General features: G+C 32.4%; 2 protein-coding genes and 2 non-coding genes across 7 annotated transcripts in view; 3 read left to right on the plus strand and 1 right to left on the minus strand.

The window, feature by feature from the left end:
• Positions 1-2,044: 2,044 nt before the first annotated feature.
• On the plus strand, positions 2,045-2,117 carry Trnar-ucg (transfer RNA arginine (anticodon UCG)). Its single transcript has one exon. It is a non-coding gene; the product is annotated as a tRNA-Arg (tRNA).
• Positions 2,118-2,402: 285 nt separating this feature from the next.
• Positions 2,403-2,474, plus strand: Trnae-cuc (transfer RNA glutamic acid (anticodon CUC)). The gene has a single exon. It is a non-coding gene; the product is annotated as a tRNA-Glu (tRNA).
• Positions 2,475-4,374: 1,900 nt separating this feature from the next.
• Positions 4,375-20,357, minus strand: LOC130623358 (mitochondrial sodium/calcium exchanger protein-like). 4 transcript variants are annotated; one of them, XM_057438830.1, is made up of 16 exons: positions 20,110-20,355; positions 17,590-17,745; positions 14,466-14,518; positions 14,276-14,333; positions 13,576-13,687; positions 12,997-13,164; positions 12,816-12,920; positions 12,522-12,704; positions 10,989-11,104; positions 10,476-10,608; positions 9,913-10,034; positions 9,237-9,314; positions 8,070-8,145; positions 7,808-7,888; positions 7,360-7,424; positions 4,375-6,996 (listed from the first exon to the last, which is right to left on the minus strand). In XM_057438830.1, exons 1-16 carry the CDS (start codon positions 20,227-20,229, stop codon positions 6,805-6,807), a joined length of 1,818 nt encoding a protein of 605 aa, XP_057294813.1. In that variant the 5' UTR covers positions 20,230-20,355; the 3' UTR covers positions 4,375-6,804. The 4 variants fall into 4 exon arrangements, with proteins under 4 accessions (XP_057294813.1, XP_057294815.1, XP_057294814.1 ...); XM_057438832.1 differs by lacking the exon at positions 17,590-17,745; XM_057438831.1 differs by lacking the exons at positions 4,375-6,996; positions 7,360-7,424 and adding an exon at positions 7,431-7,639 and having other exon boundaries at positions 7,786-7,888; positions 20,110-20,357.
• LOC130623362 (uncharacterized) overlaps positions 16,509-20,379 on the plus strand; it is a 28,348-nt gene continuing 24,477 nt past the window's right edge. Inside the window, exon 1 of the mRNA XM_057438837.1 lies at positions 16,509-16,739. Coding sequence (XP_057294820.1) covers positions 16,509-16,739 — 231 coding nt within the window. The remainder of the gene's footprint in view (positions 16,740-20,379) is intronic.

Genomic DNA, 20,379 nt, shown 5'->3' on the forward strand with positions numbered 1-20,379 from the left:
CGAGGATTGGGGCCTGGTCTCTAATTAGTTTGGTCAGAAAAACTTGTAAACACTACAACCAAAGTTTTCAAGCTTTTATTTGAACTTATGCAGTTGATTCTTCTACTTAGCAGAATTATTTTTGATTCAATTTGGGAGGTTCCAAATGTGCAGTTAATGGATGAAGTTACAGCAATGTCAGGATGGGGAGGGCGAGTTCTTGTTCTGTTCACGATGTTGGTTAAGACACCGCCACAGATTATGCTGTTCCCTTCCTTAGTGTGTTAAGAAATATGCGGATCCTAGATTTATGAAGGGTGTATTGAGGCTAATTAGAATCCAAACCTTGCGCAAGTGACCGAGTTGTTTCGAACATTTTGTTTATGGAGAATCAACCGTTACTCATCCAGATCCATTACTTAAAATGGGCTATGAACTTCCACAAAAAAAGTAAAGAATGAGACTTTTCCGTCATCCACCTCTCTATCACCTAAGTTAAAAAAAGACAGTTAAGAAAATATCTGATAAGCCTCAAGGCTTCCGTAGTACGGTGGCCCATATCTGCCACTATTGTCGAGCACCAGAATTAGATCACTACTGCGCAGTAAAACAATTCTACTGCGCAGTAGTCATAGTTCTATTGCGCAGTAGTCATAGATCTACTGAGCAGTATAATTCGGTCCACTGCGTAGTAGGAGATTGACTACTGCGCAGTAGAACTTCAACTATTGCTCAGTATAATATGGGCTTTAAGTTATGTTTTCAGACAATTTTTCCGGCATTCGCAATACAACATGTGGCACTGCGCAGTAGAATCACTACTACTGCGCAGTAGAACTTGACTACTGCGCAGTAAAAATTTGTCTACAGTAAACAGAGTTTCTGCGCAGTAGAGCGTTGATTTCTTCGCAGTAAACTCGTCTACTGCGCATTAGTCACATTTCTAATGCGCAGTAGAAATGTGACGGCTGCGCAGTAAACTCGTCTACTGCGCAGTAGTCACAGTTTTACTGTGCAGTAGAAAGGTGACTACTGCGCAATAGAAATCTAATTCTACTGCTTAAAACATTAAGAGCAACTATTGGCTTCCGTAGCAAGGTCAATAAGCTGTCCTTCCAAGTTAAAGAAGGCTGAATGAAAACAAATATAATTATAAGAACAGATGCAAAAATGAATTTTTACACTAGAATATTCTCCGTAGCTTTGTTTGATCTTGTGGGGTTTTTTTTGTCGTCTGTCTTGCCAAAATTAAAATACTGAAGAGGTTCAAAGAGAATGAGACATGCACTAAAATAGTTAAACGCACCACACCAAAGAGGTACAAACGACAAAAAAATTATCTTATCGTGCTAAAACGCTTCAGACTTTGATGAGGTTACGTCTCAGTCTTTTAAATAAGCATCCTGCATAGTAATGAGATAAGGATCATGAATTTAAATTTTTTGATTCCTTAATCTTAATTTGTGCTATCCAGAAGTCCCATTTAACACGAGTGGTTATTTTGTGCCTCTTTAATTTCCTGAAAGGTATAAAAAACAAAATAATAAAATAGTAAAGCAGATTAGTAGAATAGCCAATCAAAGAAAAGTATTGTTCTTGATATCTAATTGATTGATATAGCTTTTTTGTACAAAATTTGATCACATTTCTCCCCGGACCTTTTTTTCGCACCGATACTGCTGTTTTTGCAGACCCTGGGGGCGAGTTTGGTTTCCATCAATTTTTCATTTCGTGTGCAAATGTTTCCAGGTCTTGGTAGATAGGAGACAGCGTATTTTTTTCTTACCACCGAGAAATTAAAGTAAATTTTGTTGGCATCAACAAAGAAAGCTGAGCAACTGACTAAGTAAAATATAGTTAAATATAGACTTTTTTGCTTTCCGATAAACTTTTATGAAAAAGATTTAATTCTCCCCGCAAAGTTTTTTACTTGTTTTTGTTGTCAAGCAGGTTGGACTGGGGTAAATAAAGGTACATTGGGTTATTTCAAAAATAAAAGATATTAAAATTTCTCCCTGAAATCAATAAGTAATTATATTATAAATTTAATGTCATTGACTTATATGGCCGCGTGGCCCAACGGATAAGGCGTCCGACTTCGAATCGGAAGATTGTGGGTTCGAGTCCCATCGTGGTCAAAGTTTTACCTTTTTTCTCTCAATTTATATGGGAAAAAATAGAATTCTGTTACGGAGATTTGGTTCAAAATATTGTAAGCAACTAATTGGCGAAAACTTTTTTTAGTTCTTGCCAGAGAGCGGCGAAAATTAGCTAGTAAATTAAATGAATTTTTATACCTTTCTAGTATGTTCTAAAATGTGTAATTCGGAAATACACAGTAATATAGGCATTTGAGAAAAGTTTTTTTTCAATAAAATCAGATACATTAAATTATATAGACAAATAAACTGTCGTTCATCATATCCCGTGTGGTCTAGTGGTTAGGATCCGGCGCTCTCACCGCCGTGGCCGGGGTTCGATTCCCCGCACGGGAGTTTTTTTTTTCTTGATTTTTTGTTTTACAAGGATAATAATTTCCATGTAGTAGTAATCAATTCAAGTGTCATAAAGTACGTCAGCTAAACCATTTATATCACATCAGCGTCTTGAGACAAATTAAAAGTCGGCACGCCTCATATTGCGGCTACCTATGAATGCTCTGGAGACGAGGTTGCTAAAACGTACCGCATAACAGAACGCTTTCATCACTGAATATCGCTTCGATTCCTTTAAATTTCCGCATCCCTCAATTTTTGCTTCACAGGATTCCGTCCACCCTCACCCCAAAAATTACACTCCTGTGCCATTTCGCGCACCATAAGCATATTTTTATTTTTGGCTTTTTTAAAAAATGTCGAAGACATGGAAATCAGCTTTTGTAGCAAAGAATGATTCATCATACTGCCCCGTAGAAAACACTTTAACAGAGAAGAGGAGAAGAAAATTATCTGAATTTATATACACACACGAACAATATACAATAATGAATTAAACAAACAAATTTTACGAGTTTACTCGAAATGGTGTTCCGATATGTCGGTACGAATAATGCACAAACGAGTTTGGGTTTAGTTCGAGCAGTGCAAGTGCACAAGTAATTTTGTCCCTAAATTCATGTTCCTTTTCCATCGAAGATCGAAACGGAGGAAGAAGATACTGTTTCTTGTGTATATTGGTGGGTAAAACAGTCTCTTGTCGATGATAACAGTTGGATTTATCGTTTTCCTTGGCAACGTTGTTGTTGTTGTTATATGCGATGTTGTTGTTGTTATTCATCAGACCTGCCATGTTATAATTATGGCGGATTTTCCATCTTCTAAGCCAACCTGATGAAGCCTTAAATTGCTCGTCCCTACTCAACATTTTTGCTTTTTCTTGAACTTCCGCCTGACTTATATATTTACCTCGTTTCCGCTTCTCATCTAGCCATAGTTTTAGGTCGTTTTCGCGCTTCATATCAGTGACTTGTCTTCCCGCTCCTTTTAAGCGCTTTGCATTCGCGTTTGTGTTCATTAAACTCAACTTTTTTGATCTCCAATCTCTGATCTGCTTTTCATTTATACCAAGATAGCGAGCTGTTGCACGGTTACCATGAGTCTCTGAATGACGAACTGCTGCTAGTTTGAATGTAATACCGTACGAAAGACGTGACTTCTTTTTGCTTGGTACCGACAGAGGCACACGACATAATGTTTCCATTGTTTAGAAATCTGCTCAAAATTGAAACAGTTGCAAACGCTAAGCAAAATTTACCTAAGAGCTACTTAAAGATGCAGTATCTTAAAATGCAACTAATATTTTTTTGCAAGATTCAGCTAGCTTCTAATGTTTTGTGTAAGCAATAAAGCGTGCAAAAGAGCTACTGTAATGCGCACAGAACCAGTGGGTAATTGTAAACGCGTGCTCAACCCAGGAACATTAATTATTCATGATTTTTTAATTATGCTAATAAGATTAATTAAGAACATAAACGTAAACAAAATTAAAATAATTAAAGTTTTATCTCGCCAAAATGAAAAATATGAACAACTTTTTTTTCTTGGTTGAGGATACATTGAAAATACTTTATTTTAGCTTCTGCGAGATCATGCAGTGTCTTATATGTTGCTGTGTAGCCATTTTTTGCGCAGACAAATTTAATTTGCAGCAAGCTGTGGGCTAAGTTAAATTGCTAAATTGAGTTAGCTAATATAAAAAAATTGCAAATGACATTATGTGAATTAAAAGAATGGTACATTTATATAATAATTTCTAGATATAACATAATATAAAAAAAATAAAAAAGAAGAAATTTAAAGATGTTTTTGCATTGTACAAAAGGTGCGTGTTTAAACGGGGTTGCATGCTTGACTAGGCGGCTTATAACTTTGAACAACTTAAAAAAACAAACAAACAAAAAACATCAACAATTTTATAAAAAATATATTAAAATAAGTGTGACAAAAAAGATAAATCCTGGGATCATTTTCCATATAAAAAATAAAGGGTACTTCGACATTAATTAAGAAAGCTGAAGTAACATAGGTTGCAAAATGGATGGAACTATTTCTCCCCTTTGAGAATTTTTGCATGCTTGGCTGCGCGGCTTAAAGAGCTGTTGAATATAATGTATATAAAATCTTGTTTGATATTTTTAACAAAAAAACCATTTTAAATAGTCGAATTTGAAGAAAAGGACTTTTGATGAGAATTTTTTACTTTCTTTGAGACCTTATCTTTGAGACCGTATACGTATTTTCATATTTTTGTCAAAGAAATTTAACCATGAATAAAGAACAAATTATTGCTGTAAAAACATGACGAGTTTTAAAATTAAAATTGAGGACTTTTGAAAAGACCTTTCAAAATAGAGAAGAGTTGGGTGTTTGAAAATAGATTGCTGAATAATAATCTAAAAGTAAGGGAACTCATTGTTATTGTCAGGCGAGGGGAGTTTGTAATATTTTCCAGCAGATGTATTTAGCTTTGACAACAGTTTGACATTTTAAATTTTCTTGTATGATATGTGTTTTATCTCTATGCTTGAACATATATATTTCACTTATCAGAATAACGAAAATTAACTTCAGTGTCCAAGTAAAATTTTAAAACGTATATACCGGTGAGGTTTGAACTTATCCCCACCATTTGCTACCGCACCCTTCTCGACAATCAAGTTCCAAAAGTTAACGAATAAATACAAAAAAAAAACACAAATTTCCTCAAAAATATTTTTAATAAATTATTTAATTAATCAAGCACGCCTAAAACAATTTCATCTAGACGAAATTTTACATTGTGAAAATGCTGATACTTTTACAAAAATTACCAATAGCGTATTCTTCCGCAGATAAACCCGCTTGCATAAAGGCTCACCTGCGTATAAGCCTATTATTTTGCTCACTGATATTTGATATTTTCTTCTTCTTTATTATATTTCTTTGTGTTATTTTTTATGAACTTTTGCTGCACAAATATATGCAGGTTGGACCACCGCCACTACCAGGAATTCAAGTATCTCTTCGTTCGTGACAATCAAATACTATGGGCTTATACATACATGGGTTGGGCATATTAGCGGAAGAATAATGTTGGATCTTCTCATTGCAATTCAAAAATTAAATACAAAAAAATTAATTTTTCCAAAAAAATGAAAACATTACAACATTACAACATAAAATTGCGCACGTTAAAACTAAATTTAAAAAATCCTTCTTTGTTACAAAAATTACATAACATTAAATATTAAACTTTTTTTTAATAATGTTTATCATACATGTAAAAGTTGCAAACAAAATTATATAACGATAATAAATATCACATATACATTCAAACTAAGACTCCTTTCCATTTGACTGCATTTTTCGCTATAGCACTTTGAAAAAACCCATTCATTTACAAATACCAAGATATTAACAGGTCCAAAATAGATATAATATTGTCAGGGACCTTAAAAGAGTAAAACACGGAATTCCAACATTGGAGATCTAAGGTTTATGCTGTGCCAAACCGAGATAAACTCATAAAAATACTTAAGCATGCTTTTAGGTTTGTTACTGAGCTGTGTCAGACGACCGGCATATTCGTGACAAGACCTGCATAAAATGACCAGCAGGACAAACCTGATTTTCCAATGAGTTCCATTCAGTATAAAACAGAACTCTTTTTCGGCAAGAAACTAATTTAAAACAACAACCACAACCACAACAATAACAACAAAAACAAGAACAATAACAACAACAACAAAAACAACGACAACAACAACAACAACAACAAACAACAACAACAAAAACAACAACAACAATAACCAAATTAGTATTTCCAGTAACGAAATATTTTTATTATCCTACGTACTTAAAAAAATAGTCTTTAAAATTAATACATAAAAATTAAATCTATACACCTTTTTTTATAAACAATTGATTGTTTGCATTTTCAAACATTGTTTACCTATTTGGGGAAAATGCCCAAAATTGTTTAGTGATTGTTTCCATTTGGGCTTAAGCAATACTTGTTGGAAATGTATGGGGCGATTTTTTGGAATTTGGGATTGTTTATAAAAAAAGGGGACTCTAAATCAATTGTTAATAATTTACTCTATACAATATAATTACAAGTTCTAAACAGAATATTTAACAGATTTTCACTTGGAAAGATCAAATATTTAATATTCTACCCAGTGTTAAATATCCCAAAATGGAATAGTAGCTTGGAGTATTATTCCTTCAATTTCTATAAAATAGACTTAAGTATTTTTTTAAGTAATTATAGTAAGCTTTTTTATTAAATTTGAAAATTCAAATTCAACAATAAACTCCAATTGACAGAATATTAGATTACAACCTGCTACCTAATATGAAAAATTCCTGTCTCGTGTAGTACAGATAATACAAGATAAGAGAAATATACAAAGATAAGATAAAAACCGACATACTTCGTGGATTTAAATTTTAAAATAGGAAAAAAAATCAATGCTGATAGTAGGCTGACACCAAGAAATGCAGCCGATATAATATACTGCGTGCGGCCATGGATCAACTAAAAAACAATAATAAGCGTTTTTGGTCGCACCTCCCAGACATTAAATATCTAACCATGCTTTATATAATTTTTTGACGCAACGCCTGTATGTTAACAAGTTAAGACGACTCAACTTGTTCAAATGTTTACAGAAATATTTTTTAACAACCAATAAAACTTCTGAATACGTTACCATTTTGATGGTAATGAAAATTGAATGCTGGGAGGTTCAGTCTTGGATTGCAAGAATATAGAGCGGCCTTCAACTACTTAATTATTTCACTTTTTGATTATACTGCTCTTTTTTATTAACTTTTAATTTGACATGAAATGTATTCGTCCATAAATAAAAATGCTGTTTACTGAAAATTACAAACTCACCCTTTCATGACCATTGTGTGAAAGTGCTGATATGGTGCATGAAATACCAACACCTAACAACATATCTATACAAGCGTTAAGACAAAACTTCCATTATAAAAAAAAAAAAAAAATTGGAAATGTGCTTTCCAGATAATAGAAGCATATAGGTTTTTAGGCGAGGTATTAGATCACAAACCTTTTTTGAATGGCAGTATTTAGGGCATTTTTACCTTCAGGATTCCGGCATCGTTGGCATACATGGTGCCTCTTCTTTAAGCAGAGGTCAAAAAGGTCAAACCTGTTGTAGCCAAAAAAAATAATCATTTGTTACACTAAAAAATGCACTGGTTGTTTTTTAGTATTTTGTTTACTACCCCGAACTCTTTTTGCCCGAAAAAACATTTTTTTTGCAAATTAAACAAAAAGATTCTGACAACATATTACAAAGGTAGATAGAAAATGATACTGAGCAAAGGTCCTCCGTAACATGCAGCAATAGCCATTCTCGGTGCACCGTGTTTAGCCATGGTTAAATTTGCAATAAAATCTAAAAAGGGATTAAATTCTTTACGCTGTTGTTGTATTGAATGTTGACATATATAAACAAAAATAATTTAAAATCCAAAGATTTGTTGGTAAAATACATTTCTGCTAAATATCCCTGCAGTAGCCATTCATTAAACACTGATCTTCTTGATGCAACGAGTTTATGCTTTGTTATTACTCACCACCAATACTGTTTCCCCAAGCCAGAAATGTCAACCCCATTATACCATATGTTAAGCCAAAGATCCAGCCAAAGGACTAAAGAAATAGATACACGGTTAAACTTGTTGCACGATTTTGTTTTTACAGTGTTGGTCAAAAAAATCTGTTTTCGTTGATTAATTTTATTTGGTAGGTTAAAATCTTGTCATTACAGAATTGCTGCTAAATTGAGACATAAACATATCAAAAATATACCAAAAACAAAAAGTTTACAGTTTCAATTTTGCAAATCGTGGCTGCATCACAACAAGTCAAGTATTTTTTGCATAAAAGTAAAATTTAATTTTGCGACTTAATTGTCAGCTTTACGAGATATAGTATGCCTTATGATGTTGGTTACAAATACAGTTAGATCCCGGTAAACCCGGACCTAGAATAACTCAAACCATCGACCTAACTCAACCTCGACCCATTTTTTGCACAAATAAGTTAAATCTAACAATCCTTACGGCTTAGAAAAGTATGCATATCAAATTTACCATAGCAAAAAAAATTTGATGAGTAAAACTGAGCACGCTTTCATGCAGCGTACATTTACCTAACCATAACAAAAAATAATTTTATGAGGAAACTTAGTAAAGTACCATTTTTTAAAAACACGCAATTAAGATACCGTGGCACCTAAAGTAAGAATTGCTTTAAAGAATTTTTTAACGCTTTTGTTACTTATATTGTTCCTGTTGGTGCACAAAAGCAAATTTGAGAAAATTAACAGAAATCTAAACATTAAATGGTATGTTGTTTTATGAAAGGAAAAAAAAATATTTGAACACTCTTTATTCTTAGTTTTGTACTTGTATGCACATAATACAAATATGATTATTAAACAGAAAACTTGAGACATAATGATGCTAAGTCAATTAAAAAAAAAATTGGAATGGAAAAAATAGTTTGTTGCTAATTTTATTACTGGAATGAAAGTCATGACAAAATTTTTACATCTTTTGAAAAAGTATAAATTTAGAAGTCGAAAAAATGAGCTAATTTGAAAAAAACTTAAACATAGAAAAGTTAATATACTGAAGTATGTACATTGTGAGGGGCTCAACAAAATGCATACTATCAGGTGAATTTGTAAATATTTGTATGCCACAAAAAATGAGAAAGTGTAATAAAAATAAACACACTTGTAACAGGTTGACAATTTCTTGCGCCAATGATTTGATCCAAATCACGGTAACAAAAAACCCAGCAAATGCAAACATCTATACCATAAAAAAAGAACTTTTAACGATAGACTAAAAACAGTATAAATTCTGATTCGCTATCACGTTCTCACATTAACCTTGCATTGCAGAAATTCTTCAAATAGGATAACGAATAACACAATACAGAAAATATTGTGATTTATTCAGCAAACAACAAATCGTGACTACGTTTACACTGGTCCAGATTTTACCATTTTCATTAGCTGCTAAAAATAGAAAAACTTCCGGACAGCGTTTACACACATTTTTCAAAAATTTATTTGTTTTGGGGTCAAATTTTTTTTCGCTTTGAAACATTTTTATTTTGTGTAAACACATGAAAACGGTATTTTCAGAAAATCATATTAGGCAAGACCAGAGTTTATAAGCGAAAATGAGAATGACTAATGTAAGCGCATGAAATTACGAAAACGCAAATCTATGAGTCAATAGCCTATGATCTTTGATTTTAGTATTTTTGTACGAAAACGAAATTCTTAGATGATATCAAAAAGTGTGCTCAGAGTAGCGTGGTATTAAGTGTGTAATAACGACTTGCGTGTATTCATGACTTACAAAGTGTAATCATGACTTACAAAGTGTAATCATGACTTACAAAGTGGAACCGTGGCGGTGTGTTGAGTAAAGTAGTAGTATATAATACAATCATTAAGACAAAACCAACCACGAGTAACAAATGCCACAACAAAAATCCTTTGTAAATAATAACAGAATATTCTAGAACAAAAAGTACATAAATTAAAAAAATGAAATAATTAGATAAATTAAAAATACGACTTTAAACCTCATGTTGATCAAAACAGGTACAAAAAATCCTGGAACATTTTTTACTAAATTATTGCAGACATTTACTTTGAGAATAAAAGTACAATATTTCAAAATGATGTTTTGTAAAGCGATTAATAGTACGATATTAAGGGCAGAAAAGAAATTCAATTATTTGTGCAGATGTACATAAACACATCGAAGGATGCCAAAATAAATAAATAAAAAAATAAAGAAATACCAAAAATATATAGTAAAAACATCTGATCATGATCATATACTATTCTTAAACTTACTCTTTGCGTTTTTAACATATTAATACTGCTTGAAAAAATTCTACTTTTTAGTTCTTCCTTTTAAAGAAAAACACAAGGGAGAAAAAGAGCAACATACTATTGATTCCAAATGCACAAAAGACAGGTGCAGTCAAACATTGTAAGCATGATAACCATTTATTCCATTTTTCTCCCTGCACATCTCGATCCACAATGGGTGATGTGATACTGAGTAGAAAAATGATTGGCAACTATGGTAAAAGATATTTACAGTACACATTCTGCAAAAACGCAGTCTGCTACACTATAGTTTCTAAAATGTGATTTACTTTAGGTTGTTTGACTAATTTTTTGCTCGTATTTCCCTAATTTTATAACATTTTTCTAAGAGCCCTTCTTAGTTGTTTTGAACAAGCCTGGAAATGGGAATGGCCACCAATCAGATTCGCCTATTCAATTCCTTGTTAAAATTTGACATTGAAGGTCATACTTAGTTATGCACAAGCCTTTAGCTACCTTTCTCATTTTTCAGAAGGTATATTAATGCCCCAACTTTTCTTGATTTTCCTGATTTTGTGAGCATAATGTACTTTGTATTGCTGATATTACTTGCCAATAAAGTTATATTCACCTTCACAATGCTAAAAACTTTTGAGATAATAGATTGAAATTTCCAGTCAATTGATTTGATACCAATTAATCTTTCAACAAGAGAAACCTCTCCAATATGCACGTTAACTGCTAAATCTATTTACAAGAGAAATAAAATAAAACACCTGAAGTTCTGACTTTTGAAAGACAATGAAAAAATGATAATCAAAATAGCTATGATAACAATAAAAACAGGAAAGAATGATAAATTTACTGGAGAGAATCCCGGACACATTATTTGCAATGTCAGCAGCAGTAAACAACTCATTGAATTTAATTGCCAAATAAGGACCTTATTTTGATTCTACCGCCACACTGATATACTTTAAACTTTAAGAGAACTAACGATTGATAACAAGTTGTGCTTAAAATATATCTATTATAGCGTAATATGAACTGTGTTATTTTTTTTAAATTTGCAAGCTTTTGTTCTTGAGATTTTTAAGGTAAAAGTGCTCACCAACATGGCCATGTCGACAAGGATATGCTGTTTGGTAAATTACTACTTGTGTAACCTAATTCTGTAGGGATGTAAACAAACACATTCTGAATAAATGAAGTGAGGGCATGCTAAGCAAATGTCTGAGCTTAATTTTATTCATATTTGGGATAAAATATATTTCATGGTTTTCTTATTTTCACCGTTTTAATATAGTTTTAGACATGAATTATTCATCTGAAAAAAAGTACAGGTATTGTGTGTACGAAACTTTTTTACATCAAAACATTTTTCGAGACCACAGTTGTTTTTATTTAATTTGCTACCATCTGTACAATATTAATCTTTTCTCAATTTTGTAAGAACAAAACGAAAAAGTCTTAAAGTTCTTTGTATTTTCATATTTCTTTATCTATTTTTGAAATTATCTATGTTATGAAATTCTTGGAAATCATTTTTTGGAAGTTATAAATGTAAAAATTCCTTGCATGGATTAACTAACATTGTTCAAAGCAATTTTTTGAATTCCTTGCAATATTTACACTTGTAAAAGGTTAACAGAATTTTGGATAGCGTTCAATTTATTGTTCTACTTGGAATTTAACTCGTCTTCTTTAGTGCTCCTAAATTCCAATGTACAGGTTCGCCTTGGTACTTTTTTAATTCCTCCTCAGTATATTCTGGTTCGTGAACTGAAAAAGTTGTAATCTTCATCACCGTCTTACAAGTGTTTTTGAATTATGTGTAAGGTGTAACATCACAAATCAAGGAAATATGTACAAACCAAATTGGCTTTTGTTGTATAATGGCAGTCACTGTTAGTGTAAGTATCTCCAATTTGGGTACAAAAGTAACATATAAAAATACAAAAATTTATATACTTGTTGTTTTCTGGATATATGTTTTCATTAAAAAAAGACCAGACAGGTTTTGTTTTTGTTAGTCATATCTTAACATTGGAATTTTAAATATATATAAATAGATATATGTGTAAATAGATGGATGTGTATATACAAATAGATATTGATTATATATAAATAGATATATAAATAAAATATATACGTATAAGTATACCTGATAAATCTTCATTGATAACGTTGACAGTTTGTGCACTTTGTGAAGGAGCATGTAAATTTTCTTTTATCATATGTGCATGATCAATCGAATAATTGTAAGAAGTAAATGCAGCACTTTCATTCAAGTCTTCGATGACGTGTGTTACATGATTTGGGTGTTCAACTTCATCATCTTCCGTTACTAAAATATTAGAAGTATTTTTGCCTGCCATTATATTTTTTCTCATAATTAAATTTAAATGATGTGCATCAAAATGCTTGTGGCAGTGTGTTAAATTTCTGAACATCTCACCCGTAATTAATCTTTTTCTGCTTGCAGACTGATGTCGTATTCTTCTATTCACACATTGCCCAATGATAACAATGAAAGCATAAATAACATACAAAGCAATGAAACCTGAAAGAGAAAAAGAGAAAAAGTTTGCATTTTCACTAGTTTCTTTGCGAATACAATTTTCTTGTACAAGTCATACCAATTGCTTCCGCTGTATTTATATCTCTTCGATACATTATGACAAATGTCCACGCCACAGCTGCACAGTAAAAAATAGCATCACGTATAAATGGACGCCGTGCTAGTTTAAAAGAAGCACTGATATTTATGAATCCTGAAACAACAGTTGTGACAAAGATTCCAGCTCCTAAAATACAAAAAAAACTAAGGGTAATTTATGTTCAAATTTATTTGCTTAATGAGAAGTGTTGTAGATTTTATGGTCAATATTACTGCATTTTGCCTTGTTAGAATCCCTGGAAAAATGTTGTTACTTTGTTGATATAAACAGTTGCAAACAAACTGCTTATACCATTTTTAAAATGTTGATGATAATAAAAACAAATAAAGATATTAAAAGTATAAACTTTTATTTTATATTAAATTTTTTTTATTTTTATTTCTTTTTTTTTGTTGTTGTTAGTTTTAGAAGCACTAACAATTTCAACAAAAAAGACGTGTGCATTATACAACCATCAAAACTATCCTACTCCTTATATGACTGTGGCTACAACGATCACAGACCTCACTTTAAAGCTGATATACAGAGTAAACATACCAAATAACTCCTGAAAAGCCATTGCTGTGGTTTTTTCATCAGCATTGTCCACAGCTGCAATAACACTAAATATATCTGGAGCTCCATTTCCCAAAGCTAATAAGGTTACGCCCTGATGAACAGTTAAGTTAAATATTTTTTTAACAGAATTACTTGTAATATTAAATAGTTGACAATGTGATAATCTTCTAACTTAAAACACAGCAATCTACCTGTAAAACTTTCTCTCTTTTGTCATAGCCTTATGCCATGAATTTGTTCATGATATTCATTTACCACAGTTAGCTAAGCCACCTATTTCTCATGACCCTTTTTAATTAGTCATAATTTAGTTGTTTAACATTCACATAAAGCTATGTACCAGACAGTAATATGCTTGTTTATATTTTTTGTTATTAACGTCAGATATTTAGTTGTACAAAAATCCATTTTAATTCTGTCTTGGCACTCTAAGCTGCTTCAGTTTTTTGATGTAGCAAAATTTTTTTTTTATAATTCTTCCCAGTGATGTTTTTACACAGTTCTTTAGCCAATGGCTTTTCTCACTTTGGATAACTAAGAATTTGAGCATAATAGAAAACTCTTTTGCAAACTTACAAATAAATTGTAGTACATATCGTATATTAACTTAAAGCATAGATACTCTGGAAATTATAAAAATAAAACAATGAGAAATAAAACAAAAAGTTTAAAAGGATACAGCAACACTATCACTCATCCGTAGGGTTTTGGATATGCTTTTTAAACAAGGGCAAAAACTAAAAAAAAACATTTTTAACACAAATTATCACGTTGGTCAATCATATAGAAGCCGTAAAATTTGTACGTGATAATGATCACTGAAAAATTATCTAAGATTTCAAACAATAAAATTAGCACGCTTTACTTACAATTCTTCTGCAGTAACACCAAGAGCGATAAACATGTACATCAACCATAAAAACTACAAAAAATAAAAAGAGAAAAATTGAGATGAATATAAATTTAGACAAAAGTTAAAAAAAAGAAAAAAAAGAACAAGATACGATGATGCAATTCACTCATTCATTTATTACTTCAGGGGTTCCGAATGAATACAATAAAAAATACAAAATGACTTAAATTCCATTTTCAATGCTAGCATTGATTGGACAGTTTTTATTAATGACCTTCATTCAATCTTATCTAAACCATGTTTACTTTATCCCGTCTTATGTTACATGGGAAAACGGGTAAACGAATACTAGTAAAAGTATTTAATTCAAGCAAAATGGAGCAGATCCATGTAGAAAACCTAAACATGAAGCCTGAATGAACTTCCAAATTGATGGGCTAATATTATAAAAAAATATGTATGAATAAATAAATAAATCCTCCATACAGAAACAGATTTGCAGATGTGTTAAGAAGGGAAGACCAGCGCAATGAGGTATTCAAGATAGCAAAGCAAATGAAGAAGACTAATCAAGATATTGTAGGTGAGAAGTGTATACGTAATGATGAAGGTGTTTTGGCTAGCACAGAGGAGGAGAAAAGGGTAGCTTGGAAGAATCATTATCAGAGGTTGCTTAACACTGAGTTTGATTGGGACGAGGATAATTTGTCTGATGATGATGTCGTAGAAGGGCCAGCTATGCAGATCAAGACAGAATGGGTAGTGGAGGCTATTAGGAAATTGAAGATTGGCAAGGCTGCAGGAGTATCAGGTATTGTTGCAGAGATGGTAAAAGCATCTGGATATATTGGAGTTGAGCTTATTACAAGTCTTGCTAACCAGATTATAAAGGATGGTGCTATTCCGAGTGAGTGGCAGTCGAGTGTAATAGTGAACTGTTTCAAGGGCAAGGGTGATGCATTAGAAAGGGGTAACTATAGAGGTTTGAAGTTGGTTGATCAAGTAATGAAAGTTATTGAAAGAGTGATTGATAAGTTACTTAGAGAAAGAATTGATATAGATAAGATGCAATTTGGTTTTGTTCCAGGGCGTGGCACTACAGATGCAATATTTTTACTCAGACAGCTTCAGGAAAAGTATTTAGGAAAGAGAAAGAATCTCTACTTTGCCTTTGTAGATTTAGAGAAAGCTTTTGATAGAGTGCCACGTAAAGTTATTTGGTGGGCTATGAGAAAATTAGGTGTGGATGAGTGGCTAGTTACGATGGTTCAGTCATGTACAGCAATGCTAGAAGTCGTGTCAGGATTAACGATTCACTTAGTGATAAATTTAGTGTAAATGTTGGTGTACATCAGGGTTCTGTACTTAGTCCTTTGTTGTTTATTCTAGTCTTAGAAGCGCTGTCGATGGAGTTCAGAACAGGTTGTCCATGGGAGTTATTGTATGCAGATGATTTGGTTCTCATAGCAGAGTCGATGGAAGAATTACTTGAAAAGTTTGAAAAGTGGAAGAAAGGACTAGAAGAGAAAGGGCTGAAGGTAAACACAGCAAAGTCTAAAGTCATGATAAGTAGCATTGCAGCCAAGTGTGACCTTGTAGTTGGAAAGTGGCCTTGTGGAGTTTGCAGGAAAGGGGTTGGTAGTAACTCAATTTTTTGTCAGACTTGCAAGCATTGGGTACATAAGAAGTGCAGTAGTATTAGTGGAAGGTTAAGAGCTGACATACAGTTTGTATGCAAGCGTTGCAAAGGTGAGATTATAGAGAATGAAGTATTTCCAGCTTTAATGATGTACAACAGTGGCTCGTTAGAGATAGTTAAGAACTTCTGTTACTTAGGTGATATGTTGGGCAGTGAAGGGGGTGTTGGAAGAAGTGTTACTTGCAGGATAGGTTCTGCTTGGAAAAAGTTTAGAGAGTTACTTCCTTTATTGACTAGCAGAGTCTTGTCAATTGAGGTAAAAGGTAGGTTGTATGAGGCCTGTGTAAGAAGTGTTATGTTTTCGGTAGTGAGACATGGGCAGTGAAGCAGGAAGATCTTGACCGTTTAGAAAGGAATGATATGAGAATGGTTAGGTGGATGTGTAATGCCAGTCTGAGAGACAGAAAGAGTTCAGATGAGCTAAGAAGCAGGCTAAGTCTCCGTAGAATTAAAGATGTTATCCAGATAAGAAGATTGAATTGGCTGGGGCACTTGGAAAGAATGGAGGAGGATAATTGGGTAAGAAAGTGTAGAGACTTGATAGTTCCTGGGGCAAAGCCCAGAGGCAGACCGAGAAAGACTTGGCAGGAGGTTATAAGGACAGACTTGATAGAGAGGAAGTTGAGTTTAGATCTAACACAGTCTAGATCAGATTGGAAGAGGGTCATTAATATACCCCGTCCAACCCATGCTAGCATGGAAAACGGACGTTAAGCCGAGAATGATGATGATGATGATACAATAAACAGGTTGAACTGAAATTGGGAAGAAACTTTTATGACTTGTTAAGCAACACTTTCTAAAAAACAACCGATTGCAATTTTTTCAACAAAAACACTATTAAACTCAATTACTGTTGTACACCAAATTTGGAAAGTATTACAAAGAAGAATAATGTGATAAATAAAGTAAATAAATAAAGTGTTGAATTCATCTACGAAGAGTGCCATGGCCATGCAATTGTTGTTGTAAAGAAAACATCCCCCCTGAAGGGAAAAATTTATTTTTGTGTATTGCTTATAAAGTTGAAATCATGTGGGTAGGTATCAAATCCATCTTTCACGAAGCATGAAAAGCTAAGTTCACAGTGCACTTAAACAACCCTACTAAATATTTTAGACTGTGCAAATATCAAATTAATAATAATAAAGAAATAATAATAAAGAATAAAGAAACACTTTATTTTTCGTGTACTTTATTGTTATTTGTTTCTTTGATGCGATGTTCTAAAGAATATTTTTTGATACATTTGTAAATTTATATCTAGTATCACTTAAAAAGGATTTTATTAGCAGTTTCATGATTTTAGTGAAACATGAAATTTGGAGTAACTGAAAACTTTTGTCTTTAACAAAAATTATATATGCTCTATTTTTACCAAACATTAAGCACTCTTGTTATCTTATGATACATCGCTGTATTGGTACAGAAAATTACTCACCATTATTATGTACCCTCCCACATAGAAGCTTTCAGGAAAGAAACAAAATGGAAAGATGATGTAAGGAATGTAACCATCATCAAATTGACAAGCAGGTAATGTAGACACATAATGACAAATATTTGAATTATTTGTTCTTTTGTGATATGATGAGCACTATAAAACAAAATAAGATTGCTCATCCAGAAAATTGTTGAAAAGTGTGGCTTAAACTGATTTATAACATTAAAATATTATATTAATTAAACTTTCGCAAAAACCCTAGTGCAGCTGTAACGAGTTCAGTGGATCCAGGGTTAGACCTGGTGAGGAGTCCATGGGGCAAAGTACCCGAAGCTCCGTGATTTTAAAATGTTGCGAGAAACCCTCAGATATCTCTTCATATCACCTGCTTTAACTTTCAATTTAAATTATCATGCTGCCATTATGCTTATTATAAAACATAAAAAGAACATCTCGGGGTGAAGAGACTCAAGTCGTTGCAACATTCTCAGAACACGTAACTGTCAGCATTAGACTCCATGTTTGTATATGTTTGTAACAATAATTTCCCCTTATTCCCATGCAATATGGAAAGAATCTCACACCTCATTTTTGTCTAGACCTGTGTACTGAATTTGGATACCCTGTCTTAATGTTATTCTTATGTCTTATAAGTAAAGTTAATTTTTATGCAAATGAAGAGGGATAAGATATACTAGAAAAAGCGCTAGTGACTCTAACATATACACAAAATAATAAGAATAAACCCTAGATAATAAGTAGAAACAAACAATAAATTTCTTCTTAAATATTGTGAAATAAGTGAAGTTTGGGCACTTATACTTGTCTACGGGTATCAAATTTCAACTGGATACATTGATGAACAAATTATGTTCATCTTATAAAATAGTTTCCTCAAAAAATTATATTTATTTGACAGAATAGTTTCCTCAAATAATTATTCTATCTAACATAATATATAATGCTAGTACTTGCACATGAAGAAAGAAGCAATTAACCCCCTCAACTTAATTTTTCAATGTAATGCTCAGCAGCGTTATTGGCCAAAAAATTCTTAAAAAGTAGAAAATTTTAAACAGTGAAAACTGTGGGACGGGGGGGAATTGGTACTAAAATTCTTACGGACAAATTGAGCAGCATTTCTTCTGTAGAGTAACTAACAATTATAAAAAATAGTCATGGGTGGTCAGTTAGATGGTTATATTTTGGCAAGATCAGTTTATATTAATAATTTAACCATTTTATTTATTAACTTATGAAGTATCTTGTTTCTAAAAAATTGGAGCGCTCAAAAAGTTATTGAGTTTTACAGCAAAGGATGTTGACAAAAACGTAGTGATCTAAGCTTGTGCCTTGAAAAAAATTAGGAGTTTGAGTTTTTTGTTACCTAAGATAGCGTAGTTGCGTCAGCAAAAAACATTGCAGACGTATATAATTTTGTTGTTAAATTTTTTAAAAAACACCAATTGTGGTATTGTTTAAGCTACTCCAACTCATTGAAACTGAAAGAAATATTACAATCGATTCTCAGTAAGTTAGGCCATTATCACTTACTAAAATCATTTTAGCTACACAGATAACATGGTGCCATTCGATTCGCAATAATAATCAAAAAAATTGTATATCATATTAAAAAAAAGTCCAGAAGTTCTTTCTCCCACACCACACAGCACGCAATAAGTCAGCCCTGCCCTCAGTTTTGTGAGAAGAGACTTTCTGCGAAGACTCTAACACTTGAGTCTCCTGTACAGTTTAGCTTCATGTTGAACTGTCCCTGTGACAAGCATTTTCAAAGCATGCCACTGGCGTCTTCTGCAATATACATCGTAATGATGCCCTGACCTAAGATTTTAAATTAGTTGAAATGTATCTCATGTCAGCAGTTTTATTGCCAACGTAAAAAAATTTCTAATTATAAGGGCTGAAGAAGGCAGACAAGGCTGAAAATATGTTTATGAATAAACACTAATGCAGAAAGCCTTCATTTTGTTTGTTCATCATTAGAAAAAAAGAAGCCGTCAGTTTATGTTAGTTCATTTTTTTGAAAAGTACTTTGAAGACTGTATTTTTAAAGGAAAGAATGTTTCTGTCAGATGTACTTTTTCCATGCATGATTAATTGTATCTCAAAACTAATTCCCCCCGACCCATGGAATATTTTTGAATTAAGCTGCCAGTCCTGTATAAAAAATTTTCTACCTTTTTGTGCAGTAGTACTTTGGAAATTGGAAATGAGAAGAAATGAGAATATCCAACATTGAAATATTTTAAGTGTGTGTAAACAACTTTTAGATATTGTCTCTTTTTGACTTCTATTATGAAGGTTTGAGTCAAAATTAAAAAAAAAACCTGCTTTTACCCTGCCTATTGATTGACATATTAAAAAAATTGAGAAAAGTACAAAAACCAGACATATTTCCAATCATAGCTAGATATCTGCATAGCATGAATGCAAACATATTGTTGATGATGCCAATATTGTTACTGGCACAGGAATGTTTAAACAGAAAAAAATTACCTCAATATTTTTTGTTGAATTAGTACCAAATGCAGTATGTTTTATGCTGGAAAAATTATCTTGGCATATTGCACCACAAACTAAAAGGGTATATAATACCAACGGAAATTTACACATCATAACTATAATAAATACAGCTAGCCATTCATTTCACTTCCTAAAGAGGTTTTGCATGAGCAAGCACACTGAGCGCAAAAAAGCAGCTAAGAGCTGCAACCTTCCTTGTTCCAAGAAGTCAGCTGACATACATATTTTTTACAGACCCCCAGA

The sequence above is a fragment of the Hydractinia symbiolongicarpus genome, chromosome 13, assembly GCF_029227915.1.
Source record: "Hydractinia symbiolongicarpus strain clone_291-10 chromosome 13, HSymV2.1, whole genome shotgun sequence".
Taxonomy (NCBI): domain Eukaryota; kingdom Metazoa; phylum Cnidaria; class Hydrozoa; order Anthoathecata; family Hydractiniidae; genus Hydractinia; species Hydractinia symbiolongicarpus.

Bases quoted from the DNA above. Each gene is read 5' to 3' on its own strand.
- LOC130623358 (XM_057438830.1), bottom strand. From the start codon at position 20,229: ATGATGTGTAAATTTCCGTTGGTATTATATACCCTTTTAGTTTGTGGT. The intron at 14,519-17,589 runs GTGAGTAATTTT...TATTTTTTGTAG, and splicing joins TGGGAGGGTACATAATAATG to TTTTTATGGTTGATGTACAT. The intron at 10,609-10,988 runs GTGAATATAACT...CTTTTACCATAG, and splicing joins AAGTTTTTAGCATTGTGAAG to TTGCCAATCATTTTTCTACT.